The sequence below is a fragment of the Aotus nancymaae genome, unplaced genomic scaffold (genome assembly GCF_030222135.1).
Source record: "Aotus nancymaae isolate 86718 unplaced genomic scaffold, 86718_ANA_hifiasm-v0.15.2.pri h1tg000064l_1, whole genome shotgun sequence".
Lineage (NCBI taxonomy): Eukaryota > Metazoa > Chordata > Mammalia > Primates > Aotidae > Aotus > Aotus nancymaae.
The window spans coordinates 8,260,813-8,280,811 of record NW_026988479.1 but is presented as its reverse complement, the minus strand read 5'-3'; the positions used below and the strand labels follow the sequence as shown (position 1 = coordinate 8,280,811).

Below are 19,999 nucleotides of genomic sequence, written 5' to 3'. Positions count from 1 at the left end.
AAAATAGATATGCATCAATACAAAGAATAGTCTACTCTGGCATCTGTTTATTTCTGTAAGGAACCTTGATTTTGCTACTGCATCCGAGCAAAAAAAAAAAAGAAAAGAAAAAAGCCATCCATAAAGAGACGAGTACAGAGATGCAATCAAGCGTTGATAGCAGTATTCAGATGCATCTCAAAGAACATTCAGGAGAGGAAGGATTGCGGGCTTAGCTTTATGTAGCTTCTTATAAATCAATTGTTAAAGTAATTTTCTCACATCCAATGAGGTAAATTTGATTTCTGTAGCTGGTATTCATATCCAGAAAACAATATGCACTTTGTTCTATAATTATACGATGCCTATCATTTTCACCCAGAGACATTATTTTACTTATTACAGAGTCAGGTTCTCCCCAAGCTGAAGCCACAGGCAGGCGATGCTTAGGTGCTCACAGAAGAGCCATAACACACCCAGCAGCCCCTCAAGTCCTCTGAGGGCTGACATACACCCCTCGGCACCCGAGTGATTACCCAAGAGTTATGTCTCTGCTCCCAGGGAGCAGGGATTTGTGCTTGGTAAGCAAGAAAAAAACAGGTGGCGAGGTTAAATGACTGTGTTCGAGGCACAGCAAAAGTCATCAGTAGGGGGTGGGAATCCAGGCACGATGGGCTCTTCCCTGTCTGCCTGCTGCTCTGACCTTTGGTCGATTCTGTGTGCCCCAGACTGAGGCGTGTTAAAAAGCATTGAGTTCTCTCGAGGGCTGCAGGACGGAGAAAGGAACGAGTGGAGACTTGAGACCAGGGCTCTGCTGTTCCCGCCAGGTGCCTCATTTTGAGCCTGTGTGGCTGGGTAACATTTGAGTGGATGGGAAGGCAGGTGGGCACCTCGGCTGTCAAACCGAAAGAATCCCCGTAGAAAGCCTAGCTTTTTTCCATTTGACAGCTATTTTTTGAGGCCCCACTGTGCCAGGCACACAGGGCACACGCCTCCCTGCCCTCCTTTGCAGAGCTCACATTCTGCAGGGGGAGGCAGACGGCAAACCAGGTGAGTACAGAAAGCAGCAGGTAGCATGGCAGTGGGTGCCGCAGGGTGTGGGGCAGAGGTGCGGCTCTGGAGATGGGGCTGGCAGACAAGGTCGGAGCAGACTTGCAGGAAAGGGAGACGGACAGACAGATGGCCTGGGAGGAGGGAGCATGCCTGCCATGCCAGAACAACAGCAAGTGGAGCGTGCGAGGGGACAGGGTCTGAGAGGGGCTGGCCCCCAGCGAGCAAGGCTCTGGGTCTGAGGGGCACGATGCGGCTGCCTCAGGGCAGAGGCTGCGGGCCAGAAGCCAGGGTCCCAGGAAGGCGGCAGCTGGCCAGGGCAGGAGCGGTGGAGGTGGTAAGAGAAGATCACGCTCGGAATGATTCTCCAAGGACAGCCTAGTGTCTCAGGCCCGGGGAACTGGGTTTTTGTTTTGTTTTCTGGATTGGGTTTTCAGGGATTTTTTCCTGAGTATTAAATACATACAAGGTGATGTGTAAGTTCCCAGCACATAGTAACCTCTTGAAGACCAATTGTTGGTATTCATGGGTATCATCCTGAGGTTGATCTGTAGGAACAGTGGCCTTGGGGCAGCCCTGGGAGCCCAAGGCCCATCTCAGCCTGAGGAATGTGGTAGTGCTCATGACTGAGCAACACCATAGAGGAGGTGACAAAGGCAGGGGCTGCCAGAGCCTGAGACCAGCTTCAAGGGCTGTCGTTAGAAGGGGCTATGGGCGTGAAGGCTCAGGAAGGCAATTTGGAGGGAAAATGTCAGCAGGTCCGCAGCACCAGGCTCCCTGCAAGCAGCTCTGGTTTTGCCCTCTGGGATGGAGTCTACCCTGGGACCCATCAGCTGGGGTGCTGAGTAGTTTCTAAGCCCCAACACCCCTTTCCCTAGGATGGGGGCTGCACCCATCCTCCCAGCCCTGTTTCGGGATGCCATCCCACCACAGAGACTCCAAGCTAAACAGATTTTCCTCCAGACTTAGGTTTTGACACAGGAAACAGCTTAGACTAGAAATATGTTGGCCCCAGAACTGACTAGTCATTAACTTTTCATAAGCAACACAGGTATGAACCTTTTATGACTTGGTTATGATGCAGGACAAATCAGCTATCTGGTGTTTTGTTTTACTATTGAGGCTTCCTCAGAATGGTAGAAAAGGGCTCTTTGAAGCAGAGCAATGTTTAACAGCAAACTCTCAGGGTTCCCGAAGCCCTCTGCAACATTTTACTTCTTTGGGTGCACTGCTGGGAGTTTTTCTCCTGACCCTGAAAGCAGGCTGCATGTGTCCACCATATACCTTCCTGCCTTTGCCCTACCCCAAGCCTTACTCTGGGCTGGCACCCCTTCATCCAGCTCATTAGCCAGAAAGAGTCTTTTTTTTTTTTTAGATTGGATCTTGCTCTGTCACCCAGGCTGGAATGCAGTGGCATCATCTAGCTCACTGCAACCTCCACCTCCCAAATAGCTGGGATTACAGACATGCACCTCCATTCCTGACTAATTTTTTTTTTTTTCAGTAGAGACAGGGTTTCACCATGATGGCCAGGCTGGTCTTGAACTCCTGACCTCAAGTGATCCACCCACCTCGACCTCCCAATGTGCTGAGATTACAGGCGTGAGCTACCGCACCCAGCCCAGAAAGTGTCTTTAAGGAATTTCGGGACAGCTGTGGCCGGGCCCTCTGGAGTGTGAGCAAGGGAGAGCATTGGCATTTTGGGGACAGGAGCTTACATGTATATCAGCGGAGGACCCAGGGAGCTGCCTTCAGCTGCTTTTAACCCTCATGCCACCATGGCCTCCTATCCTACCACCAGAGTGCTTCTGTGGAAAAAGGAAGCTCAGAAAGGGCCAGGGAATGGCAGGAGGGATAATGTAGTGCTTGCTCCAGGGGGTTAAAAGGAGTTTCGTATCTTCTAATAATAACAAGAAAAATAACATCCCCCATGTATATCATTGTCCCACATTCAAAAATACATCCACATGCATTTTCTCACTGGATCTCCCAACACCCCATATGGCAGGCAGGCCATATATATTGTCCACAACTTACAGGTGGAGAAGCCAGTGACCAGAGAGACTGGGTACATTGGTCACTGGCAGAGCTCAAGCTAAATCCTGGATCTCCTGAGTCCCCATCAGTCCCTGCAGATGACAGTGCACAGCCCCCTTGCTCATCAGTGAGCCTGGGCCTTCTCTGTCCTATCAGCTCTGAGCACCATATCCTGGGAGATGTTTGGTAGCCAAGACCCAACCTGATGAGGGCTCTCTGTAGAAAGCGGGTTAATTCCAATCCCTGGCATGTCTGTAGTTGGTACCTGGAAGGACCAGCATTGGGCACAGGTTTGCAAAAGGGGATGCAGCTGACTGGGCAAGTGCTTGGTGCCCAGTGCCTGTCAGGGGACTCCAATGCAGCCAAAAGTCCCTCCTGCCCATCCCTCCCCTATGCACTGGCCCAATAAGACCCCATCGTGTGAGGCTGGAGAGATGACAGTGCCGAGGCTTACTGGGCCATTTCCTGTGGGACCCGTGGGCGTCAGCCTTTCCTAGTGCTCTTTGATGCTCCTGCCCTGGTTTGTGGTTGTTGTTGTTTTTGCCCCATTTTCCCCTTAGTTCCATTTCCCTTCCCTTGGGTTACCGAGATCTCTGCAAGCTGCCTGACATCATTCTGGGATTGAGGTAGGATCTAAAGCACAGGCAGGCCAACTGCAGCCCATGGGCCAAATCCAGGCCACCAACTTTAAATAAAACTTCACTGGAACACAGCCACATTCATTCATGTACGTGTGGTGAAGGCTATTTTCATGCTGTAACGGCAGAGTTGGGTATTTGGCAGAAACTGTGCCACCTGTGAAGCCAAAAATATCTGCTCGCTAGCCCTTTAAGAAAGTCTGCTAACCCCTGCTCTAAACAAGCCTGCCCTCCGGAAACAGAGCTGCTCATCAGGTGAGCCAGACCCCTGTGAAACAAGCAGGCAGCAGGTAAATAGGGGGACACGTGGACTGAGTTGCTTGAAACTGAGAGGGCGTGTGCTGGGGGATGTGTTCAAACCAGGCCTCACGGAGGAGGCGCCAGGTGCACAAGGCCTTACGCAGATCCAGGGGGCCTGGGCCCACAATGTGGAGGTGAGACGGGGTTGCTGCTGCCCAGGATGGCTCAGCCCTGCAGGCAGCTCCGACTGAGCAAGGGACAGGCAGAAAGGAACTGTCTCCCAGCTGCAGGATTTTTGGAAAACCAGGAGACAGCTATGGTTTCCACTCAATAAAGAGGCCAGTCTCATGGTCTTCTTTGCCTGTGCAGGACTTCGGAGAGGATGACTCCCTGTACATCACCAAGGTGACCACCATCCACATGGGCAATTACACCTGCCATGCCTCCGGCCACGAGCAGCTGTTCCAGACCCACGTCCTGCAGGTGAATGGTTAGTAAATGGCTCCATGCATGTCGTCCCCTCAAAGCCTCCCCAAACTCTGCTCAGATTAACCCTTGTCCCCTCCTGTATTCTGTCTCTTTAAAGAAATATCTAACCTCAAAATATTTTATCTCTTATAAGTAAAGGGGAACGGGCAAAGTCTTTCGACGAGTTTTCATATTTGACTCCGCCCAAAGCCTCCACAGGTGAAACGAATCCAAGTGCCAAGGGCGTGAGCCATTCAGGCCAATCACGCTCGGCAGCTGGGGCTCCCACAGGCCGTGGAGCGTGGAGCATGCCCCTTAGGCAACACGGTGCTGCTGAGCCGCTGTGGCCTCTGGCTCCAGCGAGAGCAGAAACTGAAATCCGCCACTCCTTCCAGGTGGTATGGAACCACATCACTTGTTCAATTAGGAGGCTCTGTTTCCTCTGACAAGAGCTTGTGCCCATCTCCCTCCCCAAGAGGCCCGATGAGCCTCATCTTAGCCAAGCCAGGGTAGAAACTGAGGCTTGGAAGGTTTTCCTTGATTCTCACAGGCCCCTGTGTTGCCAGGAGTCCCAGAAGCTGAAGAATTAACTGCCTCCTGATTACAGCAGCCAGGGTTTTCCCAGCACTTACCTCAGTCAGTCTCTGTGCTCAGCACTTCACATGGACCCTCCCATCCATGTATCTTAACCCACTTCATGGATGAGCTGCTAAAGAATGTCACTTGCCTGGGGTCACACAACTGATGGGTGTTGACCTGGACCCAGAGCCCATACTCTGACCTCTAGGTCACACTGCTGGCTGCCTCAACCTGGTCTGATGAAATATGTATGTAATGCTTGGGAAATGCCTGGCAGAGGATACAGTTCAAAGTCCGAGGTAGGGCAGACACGGGGGTGATTGTTGGTGTAGCTCAAGCCAAATTTAGCCATAGTTGGTGGACACAGATGGTCAGAGCTGGTGGCTCCTCAGAGAGCCTCCTTCCCATTATACAGATTGGAGAAAATGTTCAAGCCAAGAATAGAATATAGGCTGCTGCTTTCTCCCTGGAGCTGCCACACTCCCAGCAGTGGGGGCAGGATCCCATGCAGAGGCAGGGCCGCCACCTTCTGGGACTTCCCCTTCTGTGCCTCTGCCCTGACTCGGTTGACTAAAGAAACCATTCCAGGCAACTACTTCCTCTCTCAAATTATTAGTATAACTTACCCATAGCCTAGACCTCCCAGAGATGCGGCCCAAGCACTGACATGATTTATAACTTTGTGTAAACCTCTTGCATTGCTTTCATAGGAAGGAGCAAGAAATTGAAACATAAATGATTAATCCATTAAATTAAAAACACCCTCGACCTCCCCACAGTTCAGACAAGTAGCGATTCATTCCCAAAAACACAATAATAATCTCCTGAATCTGTTTTATTACTCCCGCATGGTACTTTTGTGACTGTGCCTCTTACTTAGGGATATATTTATGCTGCCTGTCACCTTGGGAATGGTTGGTGTTTCCCAAAGACAATGAATGGGAGTTTGCATTATGTATGCAAAATGTTTTCACTTGAAGGTTTTCAAATTTAAGAGAAAATGAGGCCGGTGTGGTGGCTCACACCTGTAATCACAGCACTTTGGGAGTTTGAGGCCAGTGGATCTCTTGAGCCCAGGAGTTCAAGGCCAGCTTGGCCAACGTGGTGAATCCCTGGCTCTATAAAAAATTCAAAAATTAGCCATGTGTGGTGGCAGGTGCCTGTAATCCCAGCTACTCGGGAGGCTGAGACATGAGAATCGCTTGAACCCAGGAGGTGAAGTTTGCAGTGAGCCGAGATAGTGTCGCTGCACTCCAGCCTGGCCAACAGAGGGAAACTCTATCTCAAAGGAAAGAGAGAGAAAATGAATGTGTCTGCCTAGGATATATTAATTTCACTTTATTTTTAATGTGTGGATTAACACAAAAGGAAAAGAGGAGATCAGGGCCAAAGGAAAGAGCTGGATATCTCCCACGTTGCTGGCAGAGAGCTTGGTCTCCGCCTTTCCCTGGCAGGGCCCCAGGAACTTCACAGACGCACAGAGACCCTCCCTGCCCACACGGTTCCATCCTCCCGGCAGGAGGCTGGATCCAGAGCTCTGGCACGGAGTTGCCGGGGGCTGGCTCTAACTTCGAGTGTGGACAACGGGTGTTCTCAAGGAGAAAAATGGGGCATAGTTCAGAGAGAAACTGGGATAAAGAGAAGGGCTTTTTTTTTCCAAGATAGGAGAAATAAAAGCATTGTATGGGCTAGCAGGAAAAATCTAGTAGAAAGGGGGACCAGGATGCAGGAGTGAGAGGCGTGAGAGCTATGTCTGAGCTATGGTAGGAGGTAGGCGTGACACGAGAATGGTCTGGAAGTGGCAGTGAGGGCCCAGGAGAAGGACGCCTACCCCACCTCCCAGCCTAGTGGTACCAAGAGGAAGGGGCCCCCTGTGAAGCTGCTGCAGCAGAAGCCGCGTCCTCAGGAGGAAGCCAGGTTTCCATCGGAGCAAGAAGGTGAAGGAGCACTCATAGAGGAGTCTGAGGATGTGTGAGATGTTAATGACAGAACATGAGTTCCAGAAGGCACAACAGAAGGTTCTGGGGAGGAGGGATGCCCCAGATGCCTAGGCTACTTGTGGAGATTGGCATGATTCAGGATAAGGGGCAGTAGGAGAAGAGGCCTAATGATCCCCAGTAGAGAGTTGGGGCAACCCTGGGGAGACACAGGGACATTGGAGGTGAAGCAGGCAGATCTGAGGCCCCCCTCTTTAGTCCTGCTGAAGGGCTGGAATTCGGGGTGGGAGACATCCTGCCTGCTTCAGCTCAAAAAACCTCAAGACCAGCAGAGGGTGCGTCTCACTCTAAGCACATGTGAGCCATCTTTTTGCTCCACCAATGGAGACCCAGGTGTCTTGCATTTAGTCGTGTATTTTTAAGTGAATGATTCATTCCACACCCTTGACTTGCAGTCAGGTCTCATTTTGTTCTAGAACACTGCCATGTACTTCAGTTCAAAATTAGTCCTGAATTGGTCTGGGAGAGCTTCCAAGTCAGGAGTGACTCAGGGACTTTTCTGGAACCTGTTAGGTAAATGCAAATCCTCCCGCCCCGTCACACTGGGGGTGAGCCCAGCATTGTGCTTTACCAGGCTCCCCCCGCCTGCCCACCATGCCATTCATGTAGGTCTCCGGGATTCCTATCAGAGGCCAGGACTGAGGCACAGGCCAGTGTGCATGGCTGGTGCTGGCCACCTCACTGAGGGGTCGGTCCACCACCCATCATACAGAGGCAAGCTCATTCCTTGAGTTTCCAGTTCACTGGACAAGCCCACCACCAGTTAAAGGACAGGCACCACAGACATCAGGAAGCACCTCCTGACTGAGGTGAGAGGGTGGAGCCTGCTCCCTATGGGGACAGTTTTTTGGGGGCCACTGTCCCCATCCTCCCAAAGCTCCCTCTGGAAGTGATTATCTCACTCGTGGTTAATTCTTGAATCACCTCCCCCAGACAAAAAGCTCCATGAGGGTAGGGGCTGAGGCTATCTCACTCACTGCTGTGTGTGGCATGCCTGACACTTGGCTGGCATTTAATAAACTTTGGCTGCAAGTATTGAATTGACAGAGTTTTGTAAAATGCATCAAGATCATTAAGGTAGTGCCACACTCAGAAGAGAATGCCCACAGCTCTTCCTCGGTCCTCTCTCCCTCCACCCCACTTTGCAACATTTGGTATTGTCAAACTTTGTAATATCCAGTATAGCAAAATGACAATCATCACTGTCCTTTTTCAGAATTTCCTTAGATGTTCTTGCATATTTTTTCTTCTAAATTCAGAATTGTTTTGTCAAGCCCTACTAATTGATTTTTCTTTTTTGAGACAGGGTCTCCCTCAGTTGCCCAGGTTGGAATGCAATAGCATGATCTCAGCTCACTGCAGCCTCAACTTCCCAGGCTCAAGCAGTCCTCCAACCTCAGCTTCCCAAGTAGCTGGGATTACAGGTGCATGCCACCACATTTGGCTAGTTTTTTGTATTTTTGGTAGAATCAGGGTTTCACCATGTTGCCCAAGCTGGTCTCAAACTCCTGGACTCAAGTGATCCACCCACCTCAGCCTCCCAAAGTGCTGGGATTACAGACATGAGCCACCTTGCCTGGACTCCCAACTGATTTTTTAATTGGAGTTAGATTAAACATATGGCCTAATTTTAAGTTTGTTTCCTAACAATATTAAGTCTTTCCACCCAAGAAATCTCTCTCCAATTAGCCAAGCCCTTTTTAATGTCATCAGTGAGGTTTTGTTTTCTCTGTGTAGTCATTACTGGTGTATACACAAGCTATTAATTCTGTATGCTTTGGTACTGGCCTCTTTACAAACCAATTAATCCTTACGACTTTACTGGCACGTTACCTGCATGTAGCCACTTACCATTTTCCTCCATTGTTTTACTATTTGTACCTCTCATTTCTTACCTTCCATTTACAGCATCCAGCACGACATTGAGAGTCTGGTACTGCCTCCCTTCCTTTGTCCTTTTTCTTTTTTCCCAAATTAATGTTCCACCACTTGAAAAAGAATGCTGCTGTTTCTTCTTTTTATAGCGATATTCTTCATTGCACGAAGAAAATATCATTCTGTTCCTATTTTATTGGGGGTTTTCCCCAAGAAATTGATTCTGAGCCTTTTTCAAAGGCCCTTCTGGTGTCTAGCAAGAGAATCAAATGGTTTTTCTCTTTTGACTTTGGAATGATTAATGGTAGATTTCCTAATAGTTAGCCATTGAAATGTATTACACTTGCTCACAGTATGTTCTCTCAATACCATGCTAGATTTGACTTGTCAATATTTTACGTGGAATTTTGGTGTATCGCGTCCTAAATGAGATCAGTCTGTAGTCTTTTTTGCATTCTCTGCCGGGTTTTGGCGTCCAGGTTATGCTGCCTTCATTATGTAATTTGGAACATCTTCCCTGGTCTGTGCTCTAGGAATTATTCATTTCTTAAATGAATGAAAGAATTTTCTGAAAAAAACCTGTCACAGTGTCTTTCGGGCTAGGAGCACTTTACAGTAGTTTTAAATATTCTCTCCTTAATTCCATGTTGGTACTTTCAAGTTTCCTGTTTTGTTTTTATTATCTGAGAGAGGTTCTTGCTCTGTCATCCCCAGGCTGGAGTGCAGTGGTGTGATCACAGATCACTACAGCCTCAACCTCCCAGGCTCAAGGGATCCTCCCACCTCAGCCTCCTGAGGAGCTGAGACCACAGGTGTGTGCCACCACACCTAGCTACTGTTTGAATGTTTACTAGAGATGGGGTTTGCCATGTTGCCCAGTCTGGTCTTGAACACATGGGCTCAAGGGATCCACCTGCCTCAGCCTCCCAAACTGCTGAGATAATAGGCCGCACCTGGCCTAAAGTTTCCTTTTAATGATCCATTTCATTGAGACTTTTACATTTATTACCAATAACTGAATACAGTATTCTCATATTTTTTAATCCCCTCTGTGTTTTCTATTTTTTTCATTGATCAAACTTGCCAGGAATTCAGCTGCTTTGTGGGTTTTTACAAACAGCTCTTAGATTTCTTTACCAGTTCTGTTCTTCGGCTTTCTGGTTGATTCATTCATTTTTGTTTCTGTCTGCATTGATTCTTCTCCTTTCTTTAAGTTTACTCTGTGGTTGCCAGGCAGGCTTGTAGGAATAGACAGCGATCTAGTAAGAGCCCAAGCTTATTAACTCCAGGTCCTGCCCATTCCTGTTCTAGAACCCTGGTGGCTCTATCCCCTTCTCCAACCACTCCCCAGGCCAGGACTCCTGGCCCCCCAAGTTCTATCTCTGTGTTCCTGAATGCCAATGAAAACTCTATCTGTTCAAAGGGAAGCCCACTCCTCCCTCTACCAAAGGCAGGTGCAGGGAAGTTTCTTCCTTTCCTCTTCGGATCAAACAGGGGTCAGAGAAGAGAGCTACACATTTATGTTGGAAGCAGTCCTCCAGACATGCCTCCGCTGGAGCTCCGTGGACCTCCTCCATCCCTGGTGTGTGACCCTAGGGGCCTGACCTGTGACAGGCTTTTCTGCCACTCCCTGGCACTCTCCCCTAGAGCTTCAAACAAATAAAAACTGAGGCGAGGACTCGGACTTTATTGTTCTGGGTCTCTGTGTGTTTTGGCACTGGGTGCTCGGAGCTCATGATATTGAAACAGCTCTGGGCCATTGGAGGATGGGATTGTTTGCCTTGGCGGTTGTCCATTTAGCTTTCACCTCTGCCCCCAACTGTGTCCCGTGGATCAAGGAAAGACTTGAAACTCAGATTGACTTGAAGGACTGAGGAGCAGTCCCTGAGGAGTTGTGGCGGGAGCTACAGAGCTCATGTCTCACAGTGAGGCAGTAGACTTTCTCTTTTGTCCTCTGCCCACCACGCTCGGGTCCCGGGATTCACACCATCACCTTTTTCTACACACGTACCAATTTGTTCAATGCTCTGGTCCCAAGAAAAATCTTCTCTGTTCTAAAGTACTGGGGTGCTTTCTTTTATTGAACAACAGGGGCTTCCAGATAACTCTAGGAAAATGTAGTTGTCCACTTCAAGAAGAATCCACTCCCCCATCTCCAAGAGCAGTGTGTTTGTGTTTTAGTTTAATATGCAGGTATGTTTATATCTCACAAATCTTTTTTGAAAGTGTGTAAAGTAAAAAGGTATGGATAAGGAAGGACCCTCAATTTCACTCTCACTGCTTCTTCCAGGCCCCTCCCCACCGCTGGTCTGGGTAGGAAGGGCCAGAGCCTTGTGGAGGGTGCTGGAGCCTTGCCCACCCATGCTCATCTGGTTAGTGGGCAGGGTCACACCCCCGGCCCTAAACTTGACTGTCAGGGCCCGTGGCTGAGTTACTCCGAGTCGAGGAGGGCACACCTGGCCTTTCACCCATGTTCCAGGGGTTGGGAAGTGGAGAAATGAAAATGACCCGCTGGAAAATGAATGGACTTCCTCAGAACAGAAGCCCTGCTGGTCAGTCCCATAAATGTTCTGTGATATATTTCCTCTAAGAAATTAACCCCTATCCATTGACTTTCTGATAACAGAAAGAGAATATATCTAAATTTTATTCATTTTATTCATTCAGAAATAAATTTCAGTGGCTGCTGTTCTTTACATGTAGCAGCTGAGCAGCATTAAATATTTGGATGGCCTTCTGATCATATTTAGAATAATGATGAAAGCCATGAATTATAGGGTACAAAGCCTGACATGTTTATTATCTGCAATCTATTTTACAGCTCTTTCTTTTAGAGCTTGAGTTGCTGGACAGGATTATTGTAAGCTGGTTAAATGGAAAACTCCAGTCACCTCTTGGGTTCACCCCTCCAGAGCAGGGTCACAGGTTGGGCTACAGACCCAGGCCCAGGTCAGGGTCGCCTCTTTCTCACCAGTACTGACTCTCACCCACAGTGCCACCCGTCATCCGTGTCTATCCAGAGAGCCAGGCACAGGAGCCCGGAGTGGCGGCCAGCCTGAGATGCCATGCGGAGGGCATTCCCATGCCCAGAATCACTTGGCTGAAAAACGGCGTGGATGTGTCAACCCAGATGTCTAAACAGCTCTCCCTTTTAGGTAAGAACTGCCCTTGGTAGACGTCTGTGATATTCCCATCCAAATCAAGCCGAGACTCCAGGAATGGAAATGAGAGGTGTCATTTGTTTCTAAGTCAGGCAGGTTAGGAGTGAACAGATGGCTCCCCAAATTTCCCTGTTATCTGCGCTCACACAGGTCTTTTCGGGCTTTCTGAGAGCAATGATGAGAAGTTGTCACTCGGGCCCAGCTCACCTTCAGTGCATTTCAGCTGTGCCAGCCCTTCCTGGATGTATGATCAGAGCTGCTGGCTGCCAAGGGGCAGGGCAGCCCTAACACTCTCAATAACCCCGTGAAGGAAATGGGGAAGTGAGGGGGTCTCTGGCTAAGCAGTCCACCCTGAGCACTGTCCTTTCTGCAGCCAATGGGAGTGAACTCCACATCGGCAGCGTTCGATATGAAGACACAGGGGCGTACACTTGCATTGCCAAAAATGAAGTGGGTGTGGATGAAGATATCTCCTCGCTCTTCATTGAAGACTCGGCTAGAAAGACCCGTGAGTCGACACTTGCCTTTATGCTTCTCACTGAGCTGGCTGGGAGGTACTGGGTGGCAAGGGAGGGCACCGATTGCCCAGGGCCACAGCTGCCAACCATGAGCCCGTGAAGACGGGTAGGCCTCATATCCATCCCTCTGTGCATAAAGCTGGAATTGGAAGGCACCCAGAGGTGAGCACACCTTCCGTAGTAACATAGACTACTCTGGAAACAGACAGGGAAAGTCCCTGGACAGCAGACAGAGCCCAGGAACACAAGGAAACCCAAATATTTGAGTCCCAGCTCCGTTTTTTACTTGCTGTATGCTCTGAACCTCTCCCCATCATCCACAAAATCTGTTAAACTATCCACTGTGGTACTGATGTCCCCCAGCAGCCCAGAACCTGGGTAGGCTTGCAGGTGTGATTTCATGGACATGGGTGTTGATCATGGTCAGAGACTCCAAGCCAAACCATTTTCAACAAAGCAGATAAGCAGAAGTATTTCACATGGTCATCCTAGGAGAATCCTAGTTGAAAGTCACTTCTCCTGGTGGTAGTTCAGGAAATCTGGGAGAGATGTTGCTTACTCTTTTGATCATCCATAGAATGTGGGAAATCTCATTGGCTTCTGTGGTCCTAGGGCATGATTTCAAAGATTCACTGAGGAATCAAAAGGGTCTAGAGACCCGAAAGCATTTGTTCATGTCCAGAGCTCCCCACAAGGTACTGTTCCTAGGGCAGTGAGAGGTGCAGATTCTGTAAGTGATGGACTAGGTACCAGGATCTTCATAAATGGAATCACTAAAGGTTTAGACACTCCTTTCTTCTTTTTCCTTCCGTAAATCACATTCCTGCTTTCCTCATTCTCTGCTGCTACAGTTGCAAACATCCTGTGGCGAGAGGAAGGTACCAAGCTTCGTTGTTCTGCGTCATGCCTGTGATCGTGTGTGTGTGTGGTTCTATGACGGGCCATCATTCTGTGAACTGCCATCAGCTTTCCCACACACAAGGCAGCCCTACAAGGAGGGCCCACGTGCCACATCAGATGGTAGCAGGCAGTCAATGTCAAATTCAAGTGGCCTATGCATTGAATCAAATTTAAAACGTACTCATGTCTTTAATGAGAAATTTTTAAATGCAAAGCTTTCATTAAAAGTGGCTGTAACCTCTGCTGAAGCAGAACAGTTGGCAGCGTTCCTGGTCAGATCTGGGCCTTAAACTTTTTTCCAGTAGCTGACTGGTGTTGGGTTTAGTGCTTCGCTTATCTTGTGTGGTTTAAGAAAGTCAAAGTTGTAGATCCCTACTGGATAGTAGCTGTACCTTAAATATGCTTTGATTGAGGAAATGCTGAGGAAAAAAGCTGCCATGATTTCTGTCAATGTTTATTTTTAAATGTATCTATTTTCAGAAACATATTTATCAAACAAATCTTTAGTAAGTTGAGCCATATGAAATTGCTATTTTTGTGCATCAAAAATGGTCTAATATTGACAATTTCATATGGTTCAAAATATAGTGGCCATGTGTGGGAGCTGGTGACAGAGCCTGAGTCCCTGTGTGAGTGCGGGTGCATGCCCGGGTCCCAGTCCCCACGGTGTCCCCACAACCAGATCTGAGTCCAAATCCCCTTGTGGCAACTCATTCTCCAGCTCAGTGGGCAGCAGGAGGTACCATGTGATTGACAGGTTAAGCACAAAATCTCCCTGTTTGAAAACTAAGACATTTCCCATCTCATTTTTTCCTCAAGAACTTCACATGGTGTTACCTGCAGCCTGGCGTACGCATGCAGACACATACTCAGAACAATGTCCTGAACGTCAGGTGCTGAAGCCGACACGATAAGTCTAGGAACAAAACAAAAGCAGAGCCCAGAAAATGAGGAACTGCTGTCAATAGCAACAGTCGCTGATCACGGCAGCCCCTTAGGCTCTCACAGTTGCTGAACTAGCAGCACCTAGGCTGAGATGCGCAGTCAGTCACTCAAGTCTTTAAGAGGTGGGGTGTTGCTAAGGGGAGGTTACTACAAAGGGTCTCAAGTTTCAGAGGTAGAGACCTGCCAAGAATGCCAGAAGCCCTATGGGATGTGAAATCAGTTTTAAAGACCCCAGTGCCCACTGAAGACCCACAGCCGCCTTGGGGCATAGGGCTGGTAGGTATATTGAACAATAGAGCAGCGAACAAATTCCATTCTGCCTGGGTAGCTAGATGTTTGTACCCTTTACTGCTGAAACTCGAGGTCTGGAGATTGGCATAGGGAGCCAAAATGAAGAGGCCAGCAGGCCTCAGGGCACATTCAAGTCTCAACAGGAGAAATGAGATGATGAGAGCAGACAAAAGCAGAAACGGCTCCTTCCGGCCCTCTTAGCAGAAGCTACAGCCAGACAGAACCTTCCAAGGAGCTGGATCATGAGGCTGGGTATCCCATGAAGTCAATTACTTGTTGAATGACTGTTTGTTGAGCCTCATTTTCCAGGGCTGACTATGAGCAAGGCCAAGGCACTGCTGTGCCCAGCCCAGAATGTAGCTATAGCCACATACCCCATGTGGGCTCTGTTATGCTTTCAATCTTATGTTGGTTCTTCCAGCTACTGGGAGGCTCTTCCTGGAGTCTGTGGCAGTGTACAGCAGAGAAGTTCCTGTTGTGGGCGAGATAGATGGGGTCAGAGCAGGTGTGTGCTGGAGTGCTGACTCCAAACACGGAGATGCTGTGGAGCTAAAACCAGACTCTTGGCAGGCGGTGAGCTTCATCTGGCTATGAAGAAACAGGCTGCTCAGCACCCTAGATTCCTCAGGGAGTGCTTATGAAGAGCTAGCTGGGTACTCCCTGGTATTAGCAGCTGGATTCCAGCTGCTCCTGGTGGTAGGAGCCCTCCTGCCCAGAGCCTGCCTCAGCACAGACCCTGGAGGGGGCTGAGGTTTATGATAGAGTCAGGCCGTTGTTCAATAGCAAGGGCCACTCACATTAGTGCCTCTGTGTTGCCAAGGACCCAAGGTCCAGAAAACTACCTGCAGAGTTCTTGGAAAGAAGTCAAACACACAGTGATTCCTGTTGCATTGTTTTCTAACTCACTAAAAACTTGCCCAGATAGTCGATTAACTCAGCATACCAGTTTTCTCAGCATGCTTAAAAAAAAAAAAAAAGAATTTTTTTACATATTTAATTACCCTAGAATTCATAGAGATCTTAATGTTCTAGATTTAAAAGAAATGAAGAAAGGAAGGGAAAGGGGAGAGGGAAATAAGGAGAGGGAGTCAGGAGGAAACAGGAAGGGGGAAGGAGAGCGCTGGACCTTACATATCTTTGTACCTTGCTCCCCCTTTATAGAGACAGAATGAGGGACAGAGGCAAGAAGGCATGCCCCACGGTCTAGCCCCAGCTCTGGCACAGAGACAAGTGGCCTCAGCCAAGCCCTGGACCTCAGTTTGTCTTTAAAATAAGGAGGCTGAACTAGCTGGTCCCCAAAGCCCCTCCTTGGCCAGTTTGCATGGACCTTCTCCCCAGACAGCCACAGCCATGGGCCAGGGCGGGGGTAGGCGGGGGGCATGAACAGGGTGTAGGCTCTGCTGCCTGGCACGGGCTGCCACAGATAAATGGCAGGGGTTGAGGGTCAGAAGTGACAGCAAGCTATCTGGAAAGAGGGGTTGGCCAGCACAGCCAGGATGGAGTTTGGGCAACGGGCAGCATTCTTAGGACTTCACATTCTAGGAAGTGACACTACACATACATGGGTTTAAAAAATAAAATGAATGGGCTGGGCGCGGTGGCTCATGCCTATAATCCCAGCACTTTGGGAGGCCAAGGCAGGTGGCTCACCTGAGGTCAGGAGTTCAAGACCAGTCTGACCAACATGGAGAAACCCCATCTCTACTAAAAATACAAAATTAGCTGGGTGTGGTGGTGCATGCCTCAGGAGGCTGAGGCAGGAGAATCGCTTGAACCCGGAAGGTGAAGGTTGCAGTGAGCCTAGATCACACCATTGCATTCCAGCCTGGGCAACGAGAGCAAAACTCCGTCTCAAATAAATAAACAAATGAAATGAAAGCCTTTGCTTCTTTGGCATCCACTGATCCATTCTGATGTGACTAGTAGTATATAAAATAAACAATCAAGGGAGGTTTTCCCGGTCAGAACAGGAAAGGTCAAACCTATGTCAAAGCCAAGGCTATCTTTTATCTGAAAACCTGTGACGAACCCTAGATGACTTAGGGTAGCTGTACGTAGCCTGTGACATGTTTTACTGATTCATAGTCCTGGGGGCCCTTTCTCCACCCATCCAACCAAGAGCTGGCTGCTCATTCTACCCCACCCCAACCAGGAATTGCATCTCGTGCCTGCACCAGATGTATCCACATGGCCGGCTTCTTGTGCGTTCAGTGCTGCGTGTGACCCTGCCTGGGGGCCCACTGCTTGTTCTTGTGTGTTCAGTGCTGCGTGTGACCCAGATGCATCCACATGGCCGGTTTCTTGTGTGTTTGATGTTGCGTGTGACCCTGCCTGGGGTCCAACTGCTTGGAGGGGCATGCTCATTCCATTTGCTCCTCCCAGGCCTCAGCGTGGGAAACATGTTCTACGTCTTCTCCGACGACGGCATCATCGTCATCCATCCTGTGGACTGTGAGATCCAGAGGCACCTGAAACCCACAGAGAAGATTTTCATGAGCTATGTAAGTATCTGTGCCTGGGGCAGCTTCTACATCATACACAGGCAAAATCCTAAAAGTCCATCTTTAACCATGCATGCCTTTTAATTTCTAAAATTCCATTTCCTGTATGTGGTGTGGTTCCAAATTATTTCCAAGGCAAAGAGGGGAATAGATGAGGCCAAGAATTTAAAACCCTCATTCCTTCATCCAGCAGCCACTTCTCTGCACTGAGCCTCTGAAGCCCAGGCAGTATACAAATGGGTTCCTGGCCTCCAGAAATTCACAAACAATGGAGACAGCAATGTGAACAGACAGTTGCCAAACAGGTGTTTTCTCAGTGGCCTTCGGGAAACTAAGGCCAGGTAGAAAATAATGATGGAACATTCAGGGCAGAGGCAGGAGAGAGGATTGCTATAGCGGATCCAGGAAAGCCCTTCCAGGATAGCCTTAAGACCCAGCTGTCAGGAGGCTGCCCCCAGGGCTGTGGCCCTCACACCAGGCCTCTGTTCCTCTGGCTTGTTTCCCAGTTGGCCTCGTGGGATATCCTGAGCTCCTTGAGGATAGGACTATAGTGTTGAATCCCAAAGGGTCATCTCAGTCTCCCATATGCCTTCCCCTGGAGGATACAGACAGTATGTCCTTAGTAGTGCACAATGAAATAAGTGTGCACAATTCACTCAGTGGATGGTTATGGGCTTAGAGCCCGTGGAGGAAGTGGGCTTGGCCCAGGCAAGTTCCTAAAGCATTGCTGTGCTGGCTATTGGTATATCTCAGGCTGTTCCATTTCTCACATTTGTGGCTTTGGGAAAAGCTATTTTCCAGGCTATTTCATTTGAGTTAATTATATTTAAGAAGTGTTATTTCCCATAATGTTCCTTCCATATATTAATAACAGCTATGAAGTCAGTTAGAAAGAGTTCTAGCAATTTTTCCATCACACTGGCACAAATTTCTCATATATTTGTTATAACCTAACCTGTAACTTGGAGGGAATCTCTCAAATCCTAACCAGGATTCAGTTTTCCTGGATAAGAAGCTAGACACAAGACACAGTAAGAGAGGTCCTAAAGGTGTTTCAGGCAATGTAAGACCGGTGAGCTGGGGAAGAATCCCAAAGAAAGAACGATTTTTGCATCTAGAAAATGCCCAAACACCTAACAAGGGTTACAAAGGGCCAAGCCTCTTCCTGAAGGGCTGGTGAGTAGGAGGTTGGTGCATCCCACGTCAGGCCTCTCTGCTGACTGAGATGTACACTTTTCCAGAAGGAAGCAGTGTGATGTCACAGATTAAGGCATAGGTTTCAGAGTCAGGCAGACGTGGATTCAAAACCCACCACTGTAGACTAAGTAGCTTTAGAAAAGTTACCCAGTCTTTCTAAGCTGCAGACTTCTCATATGCATATTGGGGTTATATAAGGATTAAATATGAGAACAAGAGTAAATGGAGAGAGACTGGTCTCAAAACTATTGCAGTCACCTAGGAAAGAAATGGGGGTGGCATGAGAGAAAGTGGGAGATGGAGAAGAAGGTTCTGAGATAAAGACAGATCTGGGTGCCACCAGCGTCTGAGTGTTGGCCAAAGGGCATGTGCAAGTGATTTGAGATAGGCATCTAGAACGGAACCCTGGGGTCACCAACAGTTCAGGGATAGACAGACTAAGAGGAACCACAGAAAAGAATGAGACAGAGTTGGGCCACTGTCATGAGGAAAACCATGATATACGTCATTTAAGACAAGGGAAAAAAAGGTCCCCTTTTTCACTCATTAATTCCGTCAACAAATATATTTTAAGCACCGACTCTGTGCCAGGCACTGTACTAGGTGCTAAGCATATAGCAGTGAACCAAAGACCCTGCCCTCAAGGAACTTACAATCTAGTGAAGGAGGAAAGACTGTGCCCAGGTAGATGAATGCAGAAAGTCAAGTGGTAAGTGAAAAATGCAGCCAGTAAGAGTAAGGGGTACAAGGAGGGCTGAGATAGACGAGGTCAGAGAAGGCCTCCCAGAAAGGTGACACAAAGCAGAGACCTGAAGGAAATGAGAGAATAAACCCTGTAGATACCTGGGGAAGAACATTCCAAACAAAAGGAACAGCTAAGGCAAAGGCCCTGGGCGGGAGAGCAGCATGATGGAGGAGTGGTGAGCACGCCCATGGCGTGGAGAGGGGTGGGTAAGAGAGAGAACAAAACTGAATGAAGAGAGCCTTGTAGGAAAGACTTGGGATTTTATTCTGAGCAAGAAAGAATGTTATTGGGAGTGGAGGGGGAGTTGAGAAAGAGGAGTCACATGATCTGACTTGCATTTTACAATGATCCCTGTGGCTGCTGTGTCAAGAACAGGTTGGGAGGCTTGGGTGGAATCCAGGAGCATATCTGGCTGCTATAGCAGTCACTGAGTGGCAGGTGATGTGGCTTGAGCCAGGTTGATGGAGCAGAAATGATCAGAGCCTATTTCTGGATATATTTTGAAGGTAAAGCTGGAATGACTTGTGAGACATTGGTTGGGGCCTAGGTTAGCGGCATCAAAGATGGCCTCACTTCACTAGATTGTAAGTTTTGGCCTATGGAAGCAAAACAGCAGAACTGCCAGGTTTTCCATAGAATGAACAGGATTAGGAAGTAAAATTAAAGAGTTTATTTTGAACGTCTAAGTTTAAGTTGCACATTACACAACCAAATGGAGCTAGGCAGTTGGTTATTCAAGTCGAGTTCAGGGAGGAGGCCTGAGCCAAAGGTAAGAATTGGGAGTTGTGAGCACATAGACTGTATTTAAAGCCATAGGTTTTAATGAGATTAACAAGGAGGTGGATTTTAGAGAAGAAAGAAACTTAGGCGTGAACCCT

General features: G+C 48.5%; 1 protein-coding gene across 3 annotated transcripts in view; it reads left to right on the top strand.

Moving 5' to 3' along the window:
* Positions 1-19,999, top strand: part of FSTL4 (follistatin like 4) — a 435,486-nt gene that overhangs the window by 389,698 nt on the left and 25,789 nt on the right. For 2 of the 3 annotated variants that reach the window (XM_012441992.2, XM_064366315.1), the window contains 5 exons: positions 4,314-4,434; positions 11,857-12,018; positions 12,398-12,532; positions 13,394-13,420; positions 17,061-17,179. In XM_012441992.2, the coding sequence (XP_012297415.2) occupies positions 4,314-4,434; positions 11,857-12,018; positions 12,398-12,532; positions 13,394-13,420; positions 17,061-17,179 (564 nt within the window). The remainder of the gene's footprint in view (positions 1-4,313; positions 4,435-11,856; positions 12,019-12,397; positions 12,533-13,393; positions 13,421-17,060; positions 17,180-19,999) is intronic. The other variant, XM_012442064.2, reaches the window with a different exon arrangement.